Source organism: Thamnophis elegans, chromosome 5 (genome assembly GCF_009769535.1).
Source record: "Thamnophis elegans isolate rThaEle1 chromosome 5, rThaEle1.pri, whole genome shotgun sequence".
Lineage (NCBI taxonomy): Eukaryota > Metazoa > Chordata > Lepidosauria > Squamata > Colubridae > Thamnophis > Thamnophis elegans.
The window spans coordinates 95005461-95027727 of record NC_045545.1 but is presented as its reverse complement, the minus strand read 5'-3'; the positions used below and the strand labels follow the sequence as shown (position 1 = coordinate 95027727).

The window sequence follows — 22267 nt, the reverse complement described above, 5'->3', positions numbered from 1 at the left end:
AGACTTGGAAAGAATAAATAATGTTGCAGGTAAAATAGGAGGGAGGCTTCGAAACGTCTAGAAATACAGAATTCTACCTCAAAAAATCCTGACAGGTTTGTTTTCTCTTTCAGCTCCATCAAAAGGCAGGAGTCCGTAAAAACTCCCACCACTCCCAAAATCACCACTTTCCCCCCAGTGCCCATCACGTGTGACACAGTTCGAGGCAAATGCCGAGAAATGTTAACTTCAGCTCTCCAGACAGACAGTAAGTCCCAGGAGAAATGAGTGTTTATTTTATTTATTTATGTAGTTTGTCCCTCATGTACAAGATACAGTCGCAGGAATCAGAATAAACAGGGATAAGAACGCAGGAAATGGGTACAGATAAATGGGGACAGTAGGACAAGGACGTTAGTCACGCTGGTGCGCTTAGGCATGCCTTGTTTCTCCTGTTTTTTTCTTTCTTAAACACTTTTCCCTTCTAGTACTGAACACAACTACCGGTGTATGTAATGTTCATCTTATTCACAATAAAATAAGATGACCTCTATTGTCACTTTTTCTGTGTACACAGTGGCATACATTAAAAATGAAATTCTGATGCCCACTCTCAAAAGTATCTTATCATCTTTCCATCCATCCATTTATCCACCCACCCATATACATATGTTCTATATATATATATACACATCCATCCATCCATCCATCCATCCATCCATAAATACCTATAGGTATACATCTGTAGATATTCTGTCTGTCTGTCTGTCTGTCTGTCTGTCTGTCTGTCTGTCTGTCTGTCTGTCTATCTATCTATCTATCTATCTATCTATCTATCTATCTATCGGTATCTCTCTCTCTCTCCCCCTCTCCCCTCTCATCCCTCCCTCCCTGCCTCCCTCCGTCTCTCTCTCTCTCTCTCTCTCTCTAACCACCTACCTACCTACGTACATATCTATCTATCATCTATCTATCCATCCATCCATCCATCCATCCATCCACCCACCCACCCACCCATCTACCTACCTACCTACCTACGTACATATCTATCTATCATCTATCCATCCATAGAGGTATCAGAGTCCATCAAACAGTCCAAGTCATACATGGATAAGACAGTCAGTCATCAACGTCTTTCAGTTAAGGGATAATCCAAATAACATAGTCCAGTAGCATACAATCAGTTCAGTACTCAAAGTTTGCTAACAGTTGCAAAACTTACAATAGCTCACGGCACTTTCTAACAGCCAGCTTCCAAAACACTCAGATCAGATCATCCCATCATCAAACGAAACAGAGAGCTAACAGTCATTCTGGCTCCCTCTTATGGCCGATTGAGGAAACGGTAACCAATCACATTTTACAGTATGCTTTAAAGAAACAGGTACAACATTGTTACATGATTTATATATTGCCAACCCAACCGTTAGAATTATATTCCTAACAGTGGTCATACGTGCGATAAATGATCATAAGTCACTTTTTTCAATCCCCTTGTAACTTTGAACGGTCGCCAAATGAACGGTTGTAAATTGAGGACTCCCTGTAATAGCCACTCTTAAATATTCCTATTGTGCTCCTTTTTTCCCTTACAGATGACTATGTGGCCATTGGTGCTGACTGTGAGCAACTTGCTGGGCAGATTGAAGAATATATCCTTTCCTTGTTTGTGGTATCAGGAAACCAAACTGAAGAGATACGTAACCTGATATTCAGATGTTTTGGCCTGCAGTCCCCTTACCCTCCTTTAGGCATGTTAAAGGCCTTGAAAATTGAATCCCAGACATCTGAGGGTATCACCTTGTAGGAAGTTACCACATTTCTTCCAACAACCTAAAACAAAAAAATAAAATAAAATACAGGATTCTGATTCAGAGGTTACTGTATTTTTGGGAGTATAAGACGTATCTTTTTCCCTTAAAAAGAGAGTGAAAATCTGGGTGCGTCTTATACACGGAATACAGCATTTTTGGCCTCCTGAAACCTCGCCCCCTATGCAAAAATGGACGTGCATAGTCTTTAGGAGGCTTCCAGAGTACTCCTGGGGCCTGGGGAGGGCAGAAATGAACTAAAAATGGGCCATATTTTGCTCGTTTTTGACCCATGGATCAATTAGGGTAAAGGTATTATGCATGTGGAAACTCCAGCAGGGGTTAAAGGTCTATGGAGATTCTCCATCATCCAGGTCGTGGTTGTCCCAAAGGTGCTTTTTCATGAGGCCACTGGACTTCCTTGTCTTTTTTTTTTCTTTGAAGATAAGTTTTGCCTCCCATTGGAGATGCAGACAACCCAGACTCATCCCCGGCAGCCTCACACGCGTGTCTTCAACAGGGAAGGGACCCTGGGCAGAAAAACATCCTGCAGTCAAGAGGGTTCCATGTCCATTTGCACCACTCAGGTGACCCTGAGGACACAGATGAGCCTCCAAGTGGCATCAAGGACCCTCTAAAAGGATGCAAATGTCCAGCTGTCTGCAAGGAGTATCAATCCTTCCATTCCCCCACCATCCAGTCAGAGCTGAAGAAGCTTCTTGGATGACAAGCAAAACGTCAAGGAAAAAACAAGAAAGTCCAGTTGCCTCCTGAAAAAGCACCTTTGGGACATCCGTCAGGTCTTCTGTTCATTTATGGTGACTTCTTGTGGCCCGCCAGCGGCCAATGGAGCTGGCAGCAGAGTTGGATAGTGAGATTTGGGAGGCGCATGAGCCAGTCCTGGGGAAGGCTTGGACGAAGGCTCCGTGTCGGAGGCTGAAGCCATCTGGCAGTGATCAGCTGCCTTCGGAGCTAGACAGCAGTGAGGCAGAGGAACAGCTGGAGCCTGTTCCCAGTGTGCGCACGTGCAGAGCTGCCAGAAGAAAAGAACGGCTCAGAAATCAGGGTCGACTTGGGAGTTAAGCCACAGGTGGACGGTGAATGGCCCCTCCCATAGGAAATAAAAGAGGAGAGAAAGGGGAGGGGGCATTTGCAGGAAACAATTTCTTCATTCGTTTCAGGAGTGTGAAGATCTGTCCGTGAATCTCAGAGACTCTGTGCCCAGTCTTTCCTTGCACAACACTTCATTTGAAAAAATATTTGCATGGCAGCTTTCCAAGCTAGATAAGGTCTGTGGTCATAAATACTCCTTTGAAAGACTGTTTGCCAGGCCTTTGCTGAAGGTGAATGAGAGGAATTCACATTCGTTTAATAAAAGGGGTTTTGTCGGGACCAGGACTCTGCCTCGTGCTTTTCAGGGAAGCCTAGGTCAGAAAAGGCAGACCCTTGATAAAATAACTACCTCAATCCTGAAGCTTTGGGGTCCCTCTCTTAGTGTGCGAATACATAGACACATTCCTGATGTGTTGATAAGATTCTGGCGGGAGCTCCAGCAAACCCACATCTCTCTGTGTTGATGGTCCTTAATGGCACCTGAACTTATATTCCAAGATGTGAAGAACACAGATTTGAAGTACAAAAATCGGATCAGGAGCCGCCTCTCCAACCTCAAGGACTCCAAGAACCCGGACCTGCGAAAGAATGTCTTGTGTGGAGTGATCACCCCCGAACAAATTGCGGTGATGACCTCAGAGGTGAGACTGTCAGGGTTCCAAATAGCATCCAAAATTAAATCAGAGTCCAAGGCAAAGTATTGCTCAAAGTTCCAATTTATTAGGAGAGCCATGTTGGCACATCTGGGGAAACCCGAATCTGAAAGCTTCCCGGTTTTCCCCACCCAGTTGAAAGTTCAAGATCCTGCCCCCACACCCACCAGCCCATTATGTGGTCCAATCTTCCACTGCCATCCTGGCAGTTCCACCCATCTAGTTCTGGTCAGGTGCAGAGACAAAGGATGACCTTGGCTTTCTAGAAAGGATTTTGTTATGGCTACATAGCATCTAACTCCTTACGATCCCCCCTCCCATTTTCCCACAATAGAAAAAGGCATAGTACAATAATAGAAAGTGTGGCAGGCCAAAGATCCAAAAGAAAAGATGGGGCAGGTCTGACAGGAGATAGGAAGACCTGAGGAGGCTTAAAACATCTGGATTGGATCGATTCTTTTGCTGTGCAAGCACAGGTAGTCCTCAACTTACGACCACAGTTGAGCCCAAAATGTCTCTTGTCAAGTGAGACAAGTGAGCCTTTGCCCCATTTTTTGACCTTTCTTGCCTCGGTTGTTAAGTGAATCACTGCAGTTAATAGGTGAGTAACCCGGTTGTTAAGTGAATCTGGCTTCCCCCGTTGACTTGGCTTGTCAGAAGGTCGCAGAAGGGGATCACGTGGTCCCGGGGACACTGCAGCCGTCACAAATACGAGGCAGTTGCCAAGCATCTGAATTTTGATCACGTGGCCCTGGGGACGCTGCAACTGTCGTAAGTGTGAAAAACGGTCCTGGCTCACTTTTTTCAGTGCTGTTGTAGCTTTGTACAGTCACTAAATGAACTGTTGTAAGTCGAGGACTACCTATATCTAGTCCCAAGGTGCCCACTTTTGTTTTTAAAAAGCGCCCCGGCATGTTTTATTGATTTATTTGAAAGACCTGCCCATCTTTCAACTAACTCCTCTTTACGACCACATTTGGAATCGGAATGTCTGGTGCTACACAATGTAAACGTTGAATGAGTTTTTATGACCAGTTTTTGCTGTGGTCGTTAAAGAGAATGCGCCTTTCCCCGTTGACCCCCTTGGAAGTTCGCAAGTGGCTGCAGCTATTCTAAATATATACTGATTGCCAAATCCTTTGAATGCTGCAATGGTCATAAACATGTTGAATTGGATAATAAAAGTACATTTTGTCCCGATACTCATCATTTGTTTGGTACTCAACTCACAAGCTAGAATTTATCGCTGTCGGCTGCCTTGGGACTCACTATATTATTTAACCTGATGGTTAAAATTTGTTGGTACTCCTTGCGCCTCCTGGAATCAATTAATGATGAGTACTAAACAAATTTTATCCATCAGGGATAATATACTGAGTCACAAAGCAGCTGACAGCGATAACTTCTAGCTTGTGAGTTGAGTACCAAACAAATGATGACTACCAGGACAAAATGTTCATGTCAAAATGCAATTCAATAAGTTTCAAAGCTTTTGAGTACCACAGTACTGGAAGTTGAAGGGCTATCCCAGAGAAGAGAGGATTGACTTACTCTTCAAATACCTGAGGGCAGGACAAGAAGCAGTGGGTGGAAACTAATCAAGGAGAAGCAATTTAGAACTAAGGAGAAACTTCCTGACAGTTAAAACAATTAATCAGTGGAACAGAAGTTGCCTCCAGAAGTTGTGAATGCGCCAACACTGGAAGTCTTTAAGAAGAGTTTGGACAGCCACTTATCCAGGATGGCATAATGTCCCCTGCATGAGCAGAGGTTTGGACTAGAAGACCTCCAAGGTCCCTTCCAGTCCTACAGTTCTATGTTGAATTAAGCAAATGCTTGAAGTGTTTCTGGGTTCCAACTTCAGAGGTTGCTGCCTCTTTTCCCCTTCCGTGTAGTGAAGTGTCCCTTTGCGTTCTTTCCTGGACAGGAAATGGCCAGCAATGAACTGAAAGAGATCCGCAAAGCCATGACCAAGGAAGCCATCCGGGAGCATCAGATGGCCAAAACTGGAGGGACCCAGACAGACCTTTTCACTTGTGGCAAGTGCAAGAAAAAGAACTGCACCTACACTCAGGTGAGACTTCCTGTTTAAAACCATTAAAATCTCCTTTCCCCAAAGGGATCCTGGGCGGCCTACAAATGTTAAAAAGCATATAAAACTTGTTGTTACTTGTAAAGTCCTATCCGATCCATCGCGACCCCATGGACCACGTTCCTCCAGGCCTTCCTGTCCTCTACCATCCCCCGGAGTCCATTTAAGCTCACGCCGGCTGCTTCGGTGACTCCATCCAGCCGCCTCCTTCTCTGTTGTCCCCTTCTTCTTTTGCCCTCCATCTTTCCCAGCATGAGGCTCTTCTCCAGGGAGTCCTTCTTCCTTCTCATTAGGTGGCCAAAGTCTTTGAGTTTCCTCTTCAGGATCTGGCCTTCTAAAGAGCAGTCAGGGTTGATCTCCTCTAGGACTGACCGGTTGGATGGCCTTGCAGTCCAAGGGACTCAATGCAGGAGTCTTCTCCAGCACCAGAGTTCAAAGGCCTCAATTCTTTCTTATGCTCAGCCTTCCTTATGGTCCAACCTTCACAGCCATCCATTGCAACTGGGAAAACCATCACCTTGACTATACGCACTTTTGTTGGCAGGATGAATATATAAAAGTTAAAATCATACAAATGGAATTGAACAATTTTAAAAATAGGGCAGAATACGTTCAGTCCTCGATTTACAACCATAATGGAGGGGCAAAATTTCTGTTGTTAAGTGAGACATTTGTTAAGCGAATGATGCTCCGTTTTGCGACCTTTCTTGCCACAAGGCTGTTGTTAGGTGAATCACTGCAGTTGATATGTTAATAACTCAGTTGTTAAGTGAATGGTTTCCCCACTGACTTGGCTTGTCAGGTCACGAAAGTGGATCACATGGCCCTGGGACACAGCGACGGTCATAAATACGAACCCGTTGCCAAGCCTCTGAATTTTGATGACATGGTTAAGGGGAGGCTGCCATTTTTCCTTGTGGAATAATGGCAGGGTTGCTTTTTCCAGGGACGACGTAACTTTGAACTGTCGTTCAATGAGCTGTTGTAAGTCGAGGTCTACCTGTAGTTGTGATATGTGGAAGGGGTGAGGAAAGATGGTGATTTGACAGTTTTGGAAATCTGCCACCTGGTGGAGGCTTATCCTGTGTTTTATCCCCACAGGTGCAAACCCGGAGTTCGGATGAGCCAATGACAACCTTTGTGGTGTGTAACGAATGTGGAAATCGCTGGAAGGTAAGCAATCTTCATGCCTTGCGGGCCGGCCCTGACGTGACCTACGACCCTGAAACAGGCCGTTGTGGACTTACAACCCGGGTTGAGCCCAAATTACTGTATTTTTTGGAGTACAAGACGCACCAAGCTTTTGAAGAGGCAAATTTAAAAAAAAGTAATCCGCTCACTGACTAAGTTCACCCTTCCATCCTGATTTCCATCCTTTTGACCGTATTATTAACTTATTAGTAAGGGAAAGGACAGGGGGGAGAGAAGGAAGAAGACAGAGAGATGGGAAGGAGGGAGGGAGGGAGGGAAGGAAGGAAGGAAGGAAGGAAGAAAGGCAATGAGAAGGAAGGAAGGTAGGAAGGAAAGAAGAAAGGATCCGCTCACTGACTAAGTTCACCCTTCCATCCTGATTTCCATCCTTTTGACCGTATTATTAACTTATTAGTAAGGGAAAGGACAGGGGGGAGAGAAGGAAGAAGACAGAGAGATGGGAAGGAGGGAGGGAGGGAGGGAAGGAAGGAAGGAAGGAAGGAAGAAAGGCAATGAGAAGGAAGGAAGGTAGGAAGGAAAGAAGAAAGGATCCGCTCACTGACTAAGTTCACCCTTCCATCCTGATTTCCATCCTTTTGACCGTATTATTAACTTATTAGTAAGGGAAAGGGCAGGGAGGGAGAGAAGGAGGAAGGCAGAGAAATGGGAAGGAGGGAGGGAGGGAGGGAGGGAAGGAAGGAAGGAAGGAAGGAAGGCAATGAGAAGGAAGGAAGGTAGGAAGGAAAGAAGAAAGGATCCGCTCACTGACTAAGTTCACCCTTCCATCCTGATTTCCATCCTTTTGACCATATTATTAACTTATTAGTAAGGGAAAGGGCAGGGGGGAGAGAAGGAAGAAGGCAGAGAGATGGGAAGGAAGGAGGGAGGGAAGGAAGGAAGAAAGGAAGAAAGGCAATGAGAAGGAAGGAAGGTAGGTAGGAAAGAAGGAAGGATCCGGTTACTGACTAACTTCACTCCTCCCTGATTTCCATCCTTTTGACCGTATTATTAACTTATTAGTAAGGGAAAGGGGGGGAGGAAGAAGGCAGAAATATGGGAGGGAGGGAGGGAGGGAGGGAGGGAAGGAAGGAAGGAAGGAAGGCAATAAGGAGAAGGAAGGAAGGAAGGTAGGTAGGTAGGTAGGTAGGTAGATAGGTAGGTAGGAAAGAAGGAAGGATCCGGTCAATGACTAACTTGACTCCTCCATCCTGAATTCCATCCTTTTGCTTCACCCCAACTGAATCACAAGCCCAGCATTCTGCGAGGGAAAAAGCAAACGGCCACACCCTCTTGGTTCATCTGTGCCCCCCCCCCCTTCCCATCCAGCAGAACAGCCTCTTTGGCTCAATCGCTTCTGCCTCTACATCCCTTTCCCCTTTCTTACAGTTCTGCTGAAAACGTCTCCGAGGGGAGCAGCCACAGCCAATTTCAGGGCCCCGAGCTCTGCCACGGACTCCCGCAAGTACTGCCAGCAGATTTATTTATTTTTTGTCCTGTTTTGTCGCCAAGTTTGCTTTGTGCTCTGTACATCAACCAGGTGAGGAGGGCCTGGCTGACTGCACACCTGTCGGGAGTAACAGCGACTGGGAATAGACGCCTCCCAGGATGGCACCGGATGAAAAGTTTACCCGGACCAGCCAGCTTATTGTGAGAATGTGGGACAGCCATATATTTTTCCCCCCGTTCTTGTTTCGTTTCGTTTTCTCTTAAAAAGGCCGGGCTTCGAGCCTCAAAGTTTGTACAGAAGCTTCTTGCGACTCCCTCCTTGGCTCCGGGTGCAACTCTCCAAAGCTACAACCAGTATTAACCCCACTCCCTCGTCCTGGGGTTCAAGGCTGCTTTTGTGTTTCGCAGGATGACATTTTCCCGCTTTCGTTGCACAAACCTTGCCCGGTTTGAAAAGCCGGTGCCAAGGGGCTGTGGGTGGGTCTGAGGATTCAAAACCTCCCAGCCCCTCTAACCGAATAAGTATTACTCATCCTGCTTTCCTTTTGTTTTGGGGGCTGGAAAGAATATGAAATAAGAGTTAAAAGGTTTCGTTTTGGTTTTGTTTTCAATTGAAATATATGCTATAGATTCTCCCGTTGCCTGGGTGGTGAAGCCAAATATCTTAGAAAAGTTGGCCTCTGTTGTTTACGAGATGAAAAATGTGAGCTTCGAAAGAAACATAGGAAGGGGAAGGGGCGGGGGGCAAAATTTCAAAATTGAAAAGTGTTTCTAGGAAAATCGCTTTAATTTCAGCAGACGCTGCAACCGAGTTAACGAGATGAAAAATGTGAGCTTTGGAAGAAAACCAGGAAGAGGAAGGGGGGCAAAATTTCAAAATTCAAAAGTGCTTTGTAGGAAAACCACTTTTAATTTCAGCACGCTCTCTTGCCATTGAGTTTACGAGGTGAAAAATGCGAGCTTCGAAAGAAACCTAGGAAAGGGGGAAATTCAAGTATTTCAAGGAAAATCGCTTTAATTTCAGCAGAGTCTCTGCCGTCGGGTGGGAAGGGTGGGGATGCAGATACAAATTTCTTGCCATCTTTGTAAGTTTGCCGCTTTGGAGACTTTGGAGAACTTCCGGGTGTGAAACGGAGAGATGGCTGGGCTTACATCCATTTTGACCGTGGCATCTGAAATCCCTCACTTTGCTGTGTTCTTTGTGGGTGTGCTAGGAATACAACTGCCCTCTGCTAATCAATCGCATTTGCACACCAGTTTCCGTTTTCCACGTAGGACGAGGCTCTGCGTTCTGAACCCACGCAAATGTGAAAAAGAGAGCCGTTTTATACTTGAGGGAGTGGGTCATTTGGATGGTCCACATCCTTTTAAGTACAAGTGTTATTAACACAAAAAGTATTTTGAGTTTGTTAAATGAACAAATCCTGGCGGTGTGAGGGGAGGAAAAGGGGGAAAGTTTGCTATTTAAATACTTTGTTAAGTTCTCAGAAAAGAGTTGGAAAACAAGATTTTAGACCAACGTGTCTGACATTGACAGACAGGTGGACTTCAACTCCCAGAATTCCCCCAGCCAGCTATGCTGGCTGGGGGAATTCTGGGAGTTGAAGTCCACCTGTCTGAACGTTTGCCAACTTTGAGAAATATTGTTTTCAATCTTCCCCCTTCCGGTCATCCCAGCTTACCAGGCAAATGAAAGCTTGAACAATCAATTCATGATTTGGGAATGATGCTTCACCCAAAGGAACTTGGATTATTTGTATCTCTGCTGCCACATCTCGTCCATCGGGCCCTCAATATGAAATTTGATTTTGTCTGTTCCATGTACAGTCACAAATGCAAAACAATAAAACTTCCTTCGCGAAGAACGGAATGTATTTTATTTCATCCCACAGGAGCACAGTGGCTCACCTGGCTACGATGCTGGGCTGCCAATCGGCAGGCCGGCGTTCGAGACCCGGTTGCTGCCATGTGGCAGGTGAGCTCCCATCCCTTGCTCCAGCTCCCGCCAAACCAGCAGTTCGAACTTCAAGTAGGTAGATGAGTACCACTTTGGTGAGCAACTTAACAGGGATGTGAATGGGTGTCCCCCAGATGGTGATGATGTCTCGGGAAAATCCTTTCAACCCGGGAATTCTTCGATGTTCTCGACACAAATCTAGTCGTAATATCCAGTTCAATTAAGTAATTTACGCCAAAAGCTAATTTGGTTAAGGCTAATCTCGGTTAGATTTTGGGGGATTTAGTGTGTTGTTCTCACACAGACTGTTTGGTTAATCCTCAGTGAATAAATTATAGGGATCAAGGAAATAATTTAATTCAAAACAGGAAGTCCTCAACTTACAACCATTTAGTAACCAAGGTTACAACAAGAAAGTAATTTATATCCATTTTATACACTTACAACCATTGCCGTATCCCCATGGTCACGTCATCAAAATTCAGATGCTTGGCAACTGGCATGTACTTGTGACAGTTGCGCAATCCCGGGGTCAATCCCGGGGTTATGATAAGCAAAGTTCAATGCGGGAAGACAGATTCATTTAACAACTGTGTCACTCGCTTAACAACTGCAAATATAGCCAGAGAGGTCATAAAATGAGGCAAAGCTTCAGGTAACAGCAGTCTCACTTAGCAACCAAAATTTTGGGTTAGCAATAGCAGTTCGACTTATATACCGCTTCATAGGGCTTTCAGCCCTCTCTAAGCGGTTTACAGAGTCAGCATATCGCCCCCCACAGTCTGGATCCTCATTTTACCCACCTCGGAAGGATGGAAGGCTGAGTCAACCCGGAGCTGGTGAGATTTGAATCGCTGAACTGCAGATAGCAGTCAGCTGAAGTGGCCTGCAGTACTGCACCCTAACCACTGCGCCACCTCGGCTCTTCAATTAGGGTCGTGAGTTGAGGACTCCCTGTATATTCAAACCTTCCCTTGCCTAGAGTTTCAATGGCGAAATGAAAAGCCATGGGAAATTTACAAGCGACGTCTTTGTTACTCTTCCCAAGATAACTTTCAACTCAAAACTATAATGGACGCTTCATTTCCTTGAGTGGAAAAATCTCTTAAAAAAAAAAAAGCTGAAATTTTTGTAGAAGGAAAGATGGGTTCAATATTAAAGAGGAAAGGATTTGACATTATAAATGTCAATGCACAAATCACCAGGGCCACTGCTGGGTATGTGTGCAGCTACATTTCTACAGCCATTTTATCTCTGCGCTAGCTTGAAAAAAAAAGCCAAATATGACAACTCCAACATTTCAGCCTGCAGATCCATTCTCAAGTTCACTGTTTAGTGAAGCCGAGGTGGCGCAGTGGTTAAATGCAGCACTGCAGGCTACTTCAGCTGACTGCAGTTCTGCAGTTCAGCTGTTCAAATCTCACCGCCTCAAGGTCGACTCAGCCTTCCATCCTTCCGAGGTGGGTAAAATGAGGACCCGGATTGTTGTTGGGGGCAATATGCTGACTCTGTAAACCGCTATGGAGGGCTGAAAGCTCTATGAAGCAGTATATAAGTCTAACTGCTATTGCTATTATATATTTTGCAAAAAAAATAAATATATTTACTGTAACCAGAAGCATTCTCATTCTTACTGGAGCTATTGAAGACAGGGAAAGTTATTTGATCCACTGAGCTAATTATAAAGTGTGGTTATTCAGCATTATTTCAAAGATATACTGTATTTTTCAGACTATAAGACGCACCGGAGTATAAGACACAACAAGATTTTGAAGAGGTAAATAAATAAAAACTTTTCCACTATGCAGGACTCCCAAACCCTCCAAATGCCTCATTTTTTCAGGGCATGCATAGGCTTTGGGAGGCTTGTGGAGTGCTCCTGGGGGCTGGGGGGCAAAAACAAGCAAAAAAAGGCCCATTATTCACTCATTTTTGCCCTCCCCAGCCCCCAGGAGCACTTTGCAGGCCTTCCAAATCCTCTGCACGTGTATTTTTGCAAAAAACGGGATGCACTGGGCGGGGTTTCGGGAGGCCAAAAATGCTGTATTCAGTGTATAAGACCCACCCAGATTTTCACCGTCTTTTTTTGGGGGGGCGGGAAAGTTGCATCTTATACTCCAAAAAATACAGTAGATGTGATGGAATTGAGATAGGAATCGAAAAGGATCCCAAAAGGTTTTGCAACTATGATCCTGCACCAAACAGCCTTTTCGTTTTAAAATACCCGGTTTCCCTGAAAATAAGACCTCCCTGGATAATAAGCCCAATCAGGCTTTTGAGCGCATGCACTAAAATAAGCCCTCCCCAAAAATATTGCAACACCGCAGCATCCATGGGGTGACCACACTCGCTACCTCCTGCACCTCAAAAATAAGACCTCCCTGAAAATAAGACCAAGTGCTTATTTCGGGGTTCAAAAGAAAATAAGACCCTGTCTTATTTTCGAGAAAACATGGGCGTTAAGTTTTTTTCCAATTAATTTCAATTCAAATACTCTTCATGTTCAAAAATCTGTGCTTGGAAAGGAGTGTGCCTTTAAAAAAAAATGCAGATATTGTTCCAGAATACAGGAAGTCCTCAATTTACAATGGCACTAGAAAAAATGACTTATAACCAATCCTCATAGTTAAAATTCTTGCACCATCCCCATAATCGTGAGTCGAGGTGGCGCAGTGGTTAAATGCAGCACTGCAGGCCACTTCAGCTGACTGCAGTTCTGCAGTTCGGCGGTTCAAATCTCACCGGCTCAGGGTTGACTCAGCCTTCCATCCTTCTGAGGTGGGTAAAATGAGGACCCAGATTGTTGTTGGGGGCGATATGCTGACTCTGTAAACCGCTTAGAGAGGGCTGAAAGCCTTATGAAGCGGTATATAAGTCTAACTGCTATTGCTATTGCTATCAAAATTTGGACACTTTGTCAATCTGCATGTATTTATGGGGATTGCAGCATCCTGAGATGATTTGATCGTCATTTATATGTCCTTGTGACAAGCAAAGTCAATGAGGGAAGCCAGAGTTGCTTAATGGCTGTGTGATTCATTTAACAACTGCAGTGATTGCCTTAACCATGGCAAAAAAGGTCGTAAAATCGGGTATGACTCACTTAACCACTCTCTTGCTTAGCGACAGAAGTTCTGGTCCCAATTGTTGTAAGTCGAGGACTACCTATGTATCAGGGAGGTCAAGACTTACAAATATGATGGAGAGTCGTAAGTTGAGGATTATCTGTACATATAAACGGAAGACACACGGAAGCGGTCATGATAAGCCTACTCAATGGCGATCAAAATGCCAACTTGCAATTAAAATGAAGTGTTTACAATTCCAACCATTAAAAAAAAAATCCACTAAGCCACGATGGTTTGCTTTTGGCTTAACAAAAATGTGTGAGCCAACGTTCATTTGTAAACCATTTTAATGCCCTTGGCCTGGCATGCCAACCGAGCTCTACTGAAATATGACATCGTGTGAACCCAGCTTGTAAAATGACGTGCTGCTCGAGGGCGAGTAAGCTTTTAGTCCACGTTTGTCATGTAATCCAGGGATCGCCAAACTTGGCAACTTTTCAGGCTTCTGGACTTCAACTCCCAGAATTCCCCAGCCAGCATGGAAGCCGACAAATTTCAAAGCTGTCAAGCTTGAAGACCCTTGAGTCTATGTCAGGGGTGCTTAAATCTGGACCACAGGGAAGAGTCACCCTGGAAATAGCAAAGAACTGGCTCGTGGTGGCTTTGGAAGTCAAAACAGGGTGCCCCCGCCCCCGTACACCCCATTTTTGGCCTAAATGACCTCTTTCAGCACTCTGGCTAAAATGGGGGCACGGAGGTCCATGTGAAGAGCCAAGGTCATGCAGTGGTTAGAGTGCAGTACTGCAGGCCACTTCAGCTGACTGCTATCTGCTGTTCAGCGGTTCTAATCTCACCGGCTCAAAGTTGACTCAGCCTTCCATCCTTCCGAGGTGGGTGAAATGAGGACCCAGACTGTGGGGGCAATATGCTGACTCTGTAAACCGCTTAGAGAGGGCTGAAAGCCCTATGAAGCGGTATATAAGTCTAACTGCTATTGCTATGTGCCCGTGCCCCATTTTGGCCAGCAGGGGCTGCAGCAAGCCATAAGGCCGAAAATGGAGCACAGGGGAGTCTCAAGTGCCCCCCCCAATGCCCCATTTTGGCCAGCAGGGTGCCACAGGTGTCTAATCCACCACCCGCCAGCTAGCCCACAGAGAACTACAATGCTGATCTGGTCCTCAAAGAAATAGTTTGACACTCCTGGTCGATGTCATATGAATGAATTGCGAAAATCAATATCCTGTATCCATAAACCGCTGTATTCCCCACTATCTCTCTCCAGCATTAAGGCATGACCCGTCAAAACCGCGGAGGACAAAATCGCACTCGACGAAAGCACGCATTTGACGTCATCACAGCGCGACGAAAAAAATTAAAAATTGAAATAAAATTAAAATTAAAGCAAGCCGATTCACATAAAGGTAAGGGTTAGGTTTAGGTTTAGGTTAAGGGTTAGGGTTAGGTTTAGAGCGTTAGGGTTACGTTTAACGTTAGGTTAAGGGTTAGCGTTAGGTTTAGCGTTAGGTTAAGAGTTACGTTTAGGGTTAGATTTAGGGTTAGGTTTGGGGGGGTTAGGGTAAGGTTTTCACTTTATTTTTACATTTTTCGATCACAGCGCAATGTTTTTGTCGCGCTGTGATGACGTCAAATGCGCGCTTTCGTCGAGCGCGATTTTGTCCTCCGCGGTTTTGTGGTGGAACCCCATTAAGGAAGCCAGTCAGATTGCTGGAGTCAATATCCCAGAGAAGCATTTCTCAGCTGTAGCTAAACCTTTTTAAGATTTGTGTAAGATCGAAGCTTTGGTTTTTCCAGTAGTAATAATGTATGGCTGCCAGCTTGGTTTATAAGGAAGGTTGAGAGCCGAAGAATCGATGGCTTTCCAATTGTGGCATTGGAGAAGACTCTTGAGAGTGCAAGGAGATCCAATCAGTCCAGGCATGAAATGCTGCTATCTTCACTACTGGTTTGGAACCAGGGGTACGTGTGTGCGCGTAGGACCTTCTGCGCATGTGCAGATTGTCTGGGATGATGTCTGGGCATAGCCTCCCACCGCGGCTACTACTGGTTCGCCTGAACCGGGGTGAACCGGCAGAATACCATCTCTGAATCAGTCAATCTTTAAGGAAATCAACCCTGGAAGGACAGGTGCTGAAGCTAAAATATTTTGGCCACTAAATGAGAAGAGAGGACTCACTGGAGAAGACCTTGAGGTTGGGAAAGATGGAAAGCAAGACACAACGAACATGAATTTTGGCAAAAGTGGTGAGAAAGTGGACCAGGGTTCTAGCATGCTCTACTTCATGGGGTTGGATGCAACTTAAATTTGTGGACTTCAGCTCCCAGAATTATCCAGCCAGAGGAATTCTGGGAATTGATATCTACACTTCTTAAAAGTTTCCCAGGGTAAGAAACACTGCTCTAGAGCATGAATTTTGAAACTTTTTCAGGCTATACAGCTGGTTTTATTTTAAAAATTCCCAGAATCTCGAATTATTTGGGGGGGGGGGCTCCTGAATGTCAGCTGATGAGCCCCACCCTTTCTGCTCAAGTTGACAGAAAAATTCTATGGATATCTCTGTACAGTTTTGAGATGGGAACTTAAAGGCTGAGTGTATTCAGTGTTGTTTTTAATACTCGAGTCCCTTGCAAAGTTTCTGAATCCCACGAAACCCTGTCAAATGCTTACAGGAGTTTGCAAAACCTGGTATAAAAAAAGTTAACCCCATTTTTTACAGCATGCCTGTCGATATTCTTATCTTCTTGGTAGATGTAAACAAAAAATGCTTCTGATTTACTCAATTGACCCTTTATTCCTTCCAGTGGGCCAACAGCTCTCACAAAGTTATAAAAAGTATGTTTTTTTTTTTAAAAGAAACCTTAGCCCTGTGGATCCACCTCTTTATGTAATTCCAAAGCCATTTCCCAAACTATAGTAATACAGTAATATCTCAGTACTCAACTGCTTTGAAACTTATCAAACTTGATAGTCGACACATTTTGATGTGAAAATTTTGACCCGGTACTCATCATTTGTTTGGTACTCAACACACCAGCTAAAACGTATCAGTGTTGGCTACCCTGTGACTCATTACGTTATTCCTTACGGGAAAAAAATGTTTGGTATTTATCATTTTTGGTACTCATTGCACCTCCTGGAACCAATTAACGATGAGTATTCAGTTACACCTGCATGGGAATTAAAAAGATATCAGACAAAGTTTGCATACTTTACTGGCCACAAAACACACGAGTTTCTAGAAACAAACAAACAGAAGTTTTACTAGGCAGGCCAGTAGGATGTATTGGGGTGACCAGTTTTTTTGAAAAATTCTTTCTATAACTCACAGATAACTCTTTAAAAAAATGCAACAAGGGGGATCGGCTGAGACGGCTCGAGCGTCAGGCCTGCAGCCATCTTTCCTTTTGAATCTTTGGCCTGCCACTTTCTATTATTCTACTATGCATTTTCTATTGTGGGAAAATGGGAGGAGGATTGTATGGAGTTAGATGATATGAAGCCATAACAAAATTCTTTCTAGAAAGCCAAGGTCATCCTTTGTCTCTGCACCTCTGCACCTGACCGGAACTGGAAGAATGGAACTGCCAGCATGGCAGTGGAAGATTGGACCATGTGATGGACTTGTGGGTGTGGGGGAAAGATCTTGAACTTTCAACTGGGTGGGGAAAACCGGGAAGCTTTCAGATTTAGGATTTCACTTGGACTCTTTTAGGTGCTATTGGGAACCTTGACATCGAGATTGTCAGGCCTGCAATTATATTCCTTTTAGAATTTTGGCCTGCCACACTTTCTCTTATTTCATTATGCTGTTTCTTTAGAATAGTTGATGGGAGTGGGGAATAGACAGGAGTGAGATTGTGGAATGTATTGTTTTCATTCTTTACTAGAAGCAAGGTCATCCTTTGTCTCCGCACCAGTACACCTGGGTGTGGAAGCAGCTGGGTGTGGATGCCAGCGTGGAAGAAGATTGGATCATGTGATGGATTGTGGGTGTGGGGACAAGATCACGAACTTTTAACTGGGTGGGATTCTGATGCAATTTCCAGAACTGGGATTCCACAGATGTGCTAAGATGTCTGCTTTATTAAATTGGAACTTTAGGATCGTTTTGCCTTTGATTCTGATTTAATTCTACATGATACTTGGAACGCTGACATAGATCCTTCCCTCCTGAGCTAAGGAACACCAACCCTGAAATTTGTCCTTAGTACCTGCTATCCTTTTAGCCCCCCAAAACCAGACAGCAGAGAAGCGCTTGCAATTATGAAAAGAGGAGAGACGCCCCACCACCCTGATGGCGCTCTTATAGAAGACGAGACGGGGAAACCTTAACATGACGTGCGTTGGTTAGAGTGCAGTACTGCAGGCTACTTCTGCTGATCACCGGCTGCCAGCCGTTTGGCAGATCGAATCTCGCCAGGCTCAAGGTTGACTCAATCCTTCCATCTCCCAATATGCTGGCACTGGAAGTTTGTACTACATAACTTCAAGACATCCTGAATGGCTATCCAAGACTAATGGGAGCAACCAAGTGCTCACAGCTTCCACAGGATCATAGATGTCCCTGGAGATTCTCAGTCATCCAGGTCACGGTTGTCCCCAAAGGTGCTTTTTCAAGGGCAGCCCCTGAAGAGCATTCGGAGACTTCAGCTTGTCCAGAATGCAGCCGCGCTAGCGATCGTGGGTGCACCTCAGTACACCCACGTTACACCTATCCTCCGTGAGCTGCACTGGCTGCCTATTGGTCTTCGGATACGCTTCAAGGCGCTAGTCATCACTTATAAAGCCCTTCATGGTATTGGACCTGGGTACTTGAGAGACCGCCTGCTGCCAATTACCTCCCAAAAACCCATTAGATCACACAGATTAGGCCTCCTCCGAATTCCATCCGCCGGCCACTGGCGACCACCCGGAGGAGAGCCTTCTCTGTGGCTGCTCTGACCCTCTGGAATGAGCTCCCCATGGAGATTCGAACCCTCACCACCCTCCAGGCCTTCCGCAAAGCCCTTAAAACCTGGCTATTCCGACACGCCTGGGGCTAAAGAGCTTTTGTCCCCTCTCGAATGGTATGGTTGTTGTGTGCTTTTAAATTGTGTATTGTTTTGTTCATCTTTTTATTCTTTATTTGTACCCCTTCCCTTGACTTGGATTGTGAGCCGCCCTGAGTCCCCTTCGAGGAAAAGGGCGGCATATAAATGAAATAAATTCAATTCAATTCAATTTTTCAATTTGTTTTGCTTGGAGATGTTTTGCTTCTCATCCAAGAAGCGTCTTCAGTTCTTCAGAAGCAGTTTCTTGGATGAAAAGCAAAGCCTCTTCAAGCAAAACAAAGAAAGCCCAGTTGCCCTTTGAAAAAGTACCTTTGGGGTCTGGGATGTTAGTGTTGTGGCCTGTCAGCCGCTGGGTCCATCCAACAACCAACTCAGAGGAGGAGGTGCGGGAATCGGGATCAGCATCAAGACAACCTGAGAGCTCCAAGGAGAAAGAGGGAATGCTGTCAGAGAGAGACAGAGGCGGAGCCTAGGCCGTCCATCAGCCCTCAGATGGAGAGTCCACAGCCTCCAGGTCTGGAGGTGGCTGATGAGGAAGAGGAGGAACAGCTGGGTCCAGTGCCCGATGCGTGGATGCACAGAAGGCAGAGGAGAGCAGTGGAAATCTATGGGCTGATCCTTGGGACGGCTGCTAGCAAAGTCCCACCCTAGCTCTGGAGATAAAAGGCAGGGGGCGGAGATGAATAGGTGTAGCAGACCACTATTTATCTCCTTGCTGGACAAACTTGTTCGCCTGTGTTGAGAAACTTTTTGGCGGGACTGCTGGCGCTCCGAATAAAGGAATACCGAGGGTTTGTCGTGTTTGGGGAGCTGGGTCAGAAGAGTTTCCAGCGGAGAAGGGATGAAATGTGCATCATGGGCCAACTCCACCGCTTATGGCAGTGTTTCTCAACCTTGGCGACTTTAAGTCCTGTGGACTTCAACTCCCAGAATTCCCCAGCCAGCTGTGCTGGCTGGGGGATTCTGGGAGTTGAAGTCCACAGGACTTAAAGTCGCCAAGGTTGAGAAACACTGCCTTATGTACTTCTGGTGCGATGTCATAACCCTTGAATAATTTGGGCATGGAAGGGACCCCAATGGGAAGGATCCACACTTCTCCAGTGAGTTGGTAAGATAAAAAAGCTGCTTTAGTATATCTGGACTACTCCATTCCATTCTGGCACATCATTATTGTCTTTTGGGAAAAGGTTGTTCAATCAGAGCAAAGATCCACCTAGACCAGAAGGATCAAAGAGATACTTCCAATAATCTCACCAACGGATTATGAAGCACAGCTAATCCTTGACTTACAACAGTTCACTTAGCGACCGTTCGAGATTACAAGGTCACTCTAAACAGTGACTTATGACCGTTTTTCGCACTCAGCGACCGTTGTAGCATCCCCGTGGGCACGTGATCAAAATTCAGACGTTTGGCAACTGACTCGTATTTATGACAGTTGCAGTGTCCCGGCGTTCATGTGATCCCCTTTTTGCCACCTTCGGACAAGCCGAGTCAATGTGGGGAAGCCGGATTCACTTAACAACCGTGTTACTGACTTCTTAACGATTGCAGCGATTCACTTAACAAGTGTGGCCAGGAAGGTCGTAAAACGGGAGAAAACCCACTTAACAAATGTCTCACTCAGCAACAGACATTTTGGGCCCAATTGTGGTCATAAGTGGAGGGCCACCTGTAACGTCAACTGAATGAAGAAGACCTCCTCCTGGCTCCTAAGCCATGAAGATTATGAATCTTACTGCTGCCCAATAGGAACTTGGGAGAATCTACAATCAGATCAATCAATGGGAATCGAGCTGGAAGGAACCTCGGAGGTCTTTTAGTTGAAACCCCCTGCCCAAGCAGGAGACCCCATATCATTTCAGATACATTGGCTGTCCAGTCTCTTCTTAAAAACTTCCAGTGATGAAGCACCTACAACTTCTGAAGGCATACCTGTTCCACTGGTTACCCTATTTTTCGCTCCACAAGAAGCACATTTTTGTCTCCCAAAAGTGGGTGCAAATGGCTCCCCATCGGTCTCCGAACGCGCTTCAAGGTGCTGGTCGTTACCTTTAAAGCCCTACATGGCTTGGGACCTGGATACCTACGGGACCGCCTCCTGCCACACACCTCCCAACGACCTATAAGATCGCACAGGTTGGGCCTCCTTCGGGTACCATCGACCGGGCAATGCCGGTTGGCGACTACTCGGGGGAGGTCTTTCTCTGTAGCTGCCCCAGCCCTGTGGAATGATCTTCCCGCAGAGATCCGGACCCTTCCCACTCTCTCGGCCTTCCGTAAAGCCACTAAAACCTGGCTGTTCCGGCAGGCCTGGGGCTGTTGACCCCAAAATATGGTCCAGCCCCACTCAGAATGGAGTGCATGGTTGTGTTTTTTTAAATCTATCTTTTCTTCTCTTCTCTTCTTTTTGATTTATTGTATTGTCAGCCGCCCGGAGTCCTACGGGATTGGGCGGCATATAAATGTTATTAAACTCTATTAAACTCTAAATATCTGTGCTTCTTATGGAGCGAATATTGCCGAAGCACCATCCACCCGCTGGTCCCCACCCTTCGGCCATTTTTAGCCTCTGTGTGTCCAGTTTTCGACCTCCACGAAAGTCCTACGTGGAGGCTGAAAATGGGGTGCATGGAGGCCAAAAACGGGAGCGGAAAATATGGTATTTGTCCTCACTATTAGGAAGTTTCTCTTTCCTAACAGTAAACCATTCTATTACTGATGCCAGGCTGGACTGAATAGATATCGTGTTGCAATGAGAGGGCACCTTCTCCACCCAGTTCTCCTCCCTCCTGGATAAGAGAAGTCTGCCCAAATTAGGAGACCCATCCACTTCTTGAATTGGAAGACTAATCATTTCTCTTGGGCGCTCTTTCCCATGTTCCTTCTATCGACATCATAGCTGTAACCTATCTTCTCTGTTCATCGGTGGGTACCTTTCTTAAAGACATCACTCGGAGATGTCCTTGAAGCCTCTGGGATAAAAGGGATACAGTGGTTGCTGATGGAAGGTGATCCGCTTTTGCGACCTTCTGACAAGCAAAGTCAACAGGGAAGCCAGATTCACTTAGCAACCGGGTTACTAACTTATCAGTTGCGGTGATTCACTTAACAACCGAGGCAAGAAAGGTCATAAAAAGGAGGCAATATATATCTCACTTAACAACAGAAATTTTTGGGCTCAATTGGAGTTGTAAGTCGAGGACTATCTGTAGAGCAGCTGCTCCAGTTGGGGACTGCTTCATTGGGCCTAACGGCAGGGTCATTCATTCATTCTTCTCTGCAGAAGCCTGGTGGATCCACAACTCCATCTGCAAAAGAGCCCCTTAGCTTTTAAAAAAAGGAAGGAAACTGGAATTCAATCTGAAATCCACAGCATGGATGGTGGGCTGAAGGATCCTCTTGGTCATTAAGACCTCTGAAGTCCACACAGAGTCATAACTTTGGCACACGACTGCTTTAAAACGTGCCGGATTCAGTATCTGACCAGTTTTAAAGCAGAAATCTTGTCCCGGCACTCGTCTTTCTGGTGGTAGCTAACGTGCAAGAACCTGCCGACATTGGCTACCTCATGCCTATTTCCTGAATAGTGGGTCACATGGTTTTCTCAGTACTGGTCAGTTTTCGCGTCTTCCGGAACAAATTTACCAACGAGTACTGAGGTACCACTGTACATTGGAGATGGGTGGATTATATGACTTACAATGATGGAGAGATTTTGGGACTAATTAATATTCAAGTTGTCTTTCTCACAGAGCTTCCACATCAGAGCCAAGTATCACCTATCTTCTCTCTTTCCCTTGAAGAGGTCCCTGCTTCTTCTCAAAACTGAGGTGAGGGAATCCTACCTAGAATAAACTGTGAACGGAAAGCATTCGAGATGCGGA

At 45.5% G+C, this 22267-nt stretch overlaps 1 protein-coding gene across 1 annotated transcript in view; it reads left to right on the top strand.

Annotated features, from left to right (window-relative positions):
- TCEA2 (transcription elongation factor A2) overlaps positions 1–9844 on the top strand; it is a 28061-nt gene extending 18217 nt beyond the window's left edge. Inside the window, exons 5-10 of the mRNA XM_032217246.1 lie at positions 114–247; positions 1575–1631; positions 3390–3544; positions 5484–5630; positions 6750–6821; positions 8226–9844. Of these exons, the coding sequence (XP_032073137.1) occupies positions 114–247; positions 1575–1631; positions 3390–3544; positions 5484–5630; positions 6750–6821; positions 8226–8234 (574 nt within the window). The 3' untranslated portion in view covers positions 8235–9844. The remainder of the gene's footprint in view (positions 1–113; positions 248–1574; positions 1632–3389; positions 3545–5483; positions 5631–6749; positions 6822–8225) is intronic.
- The last annotated feature ends 12423 nt before the right edge of the window (positions 9845–22267 follow it).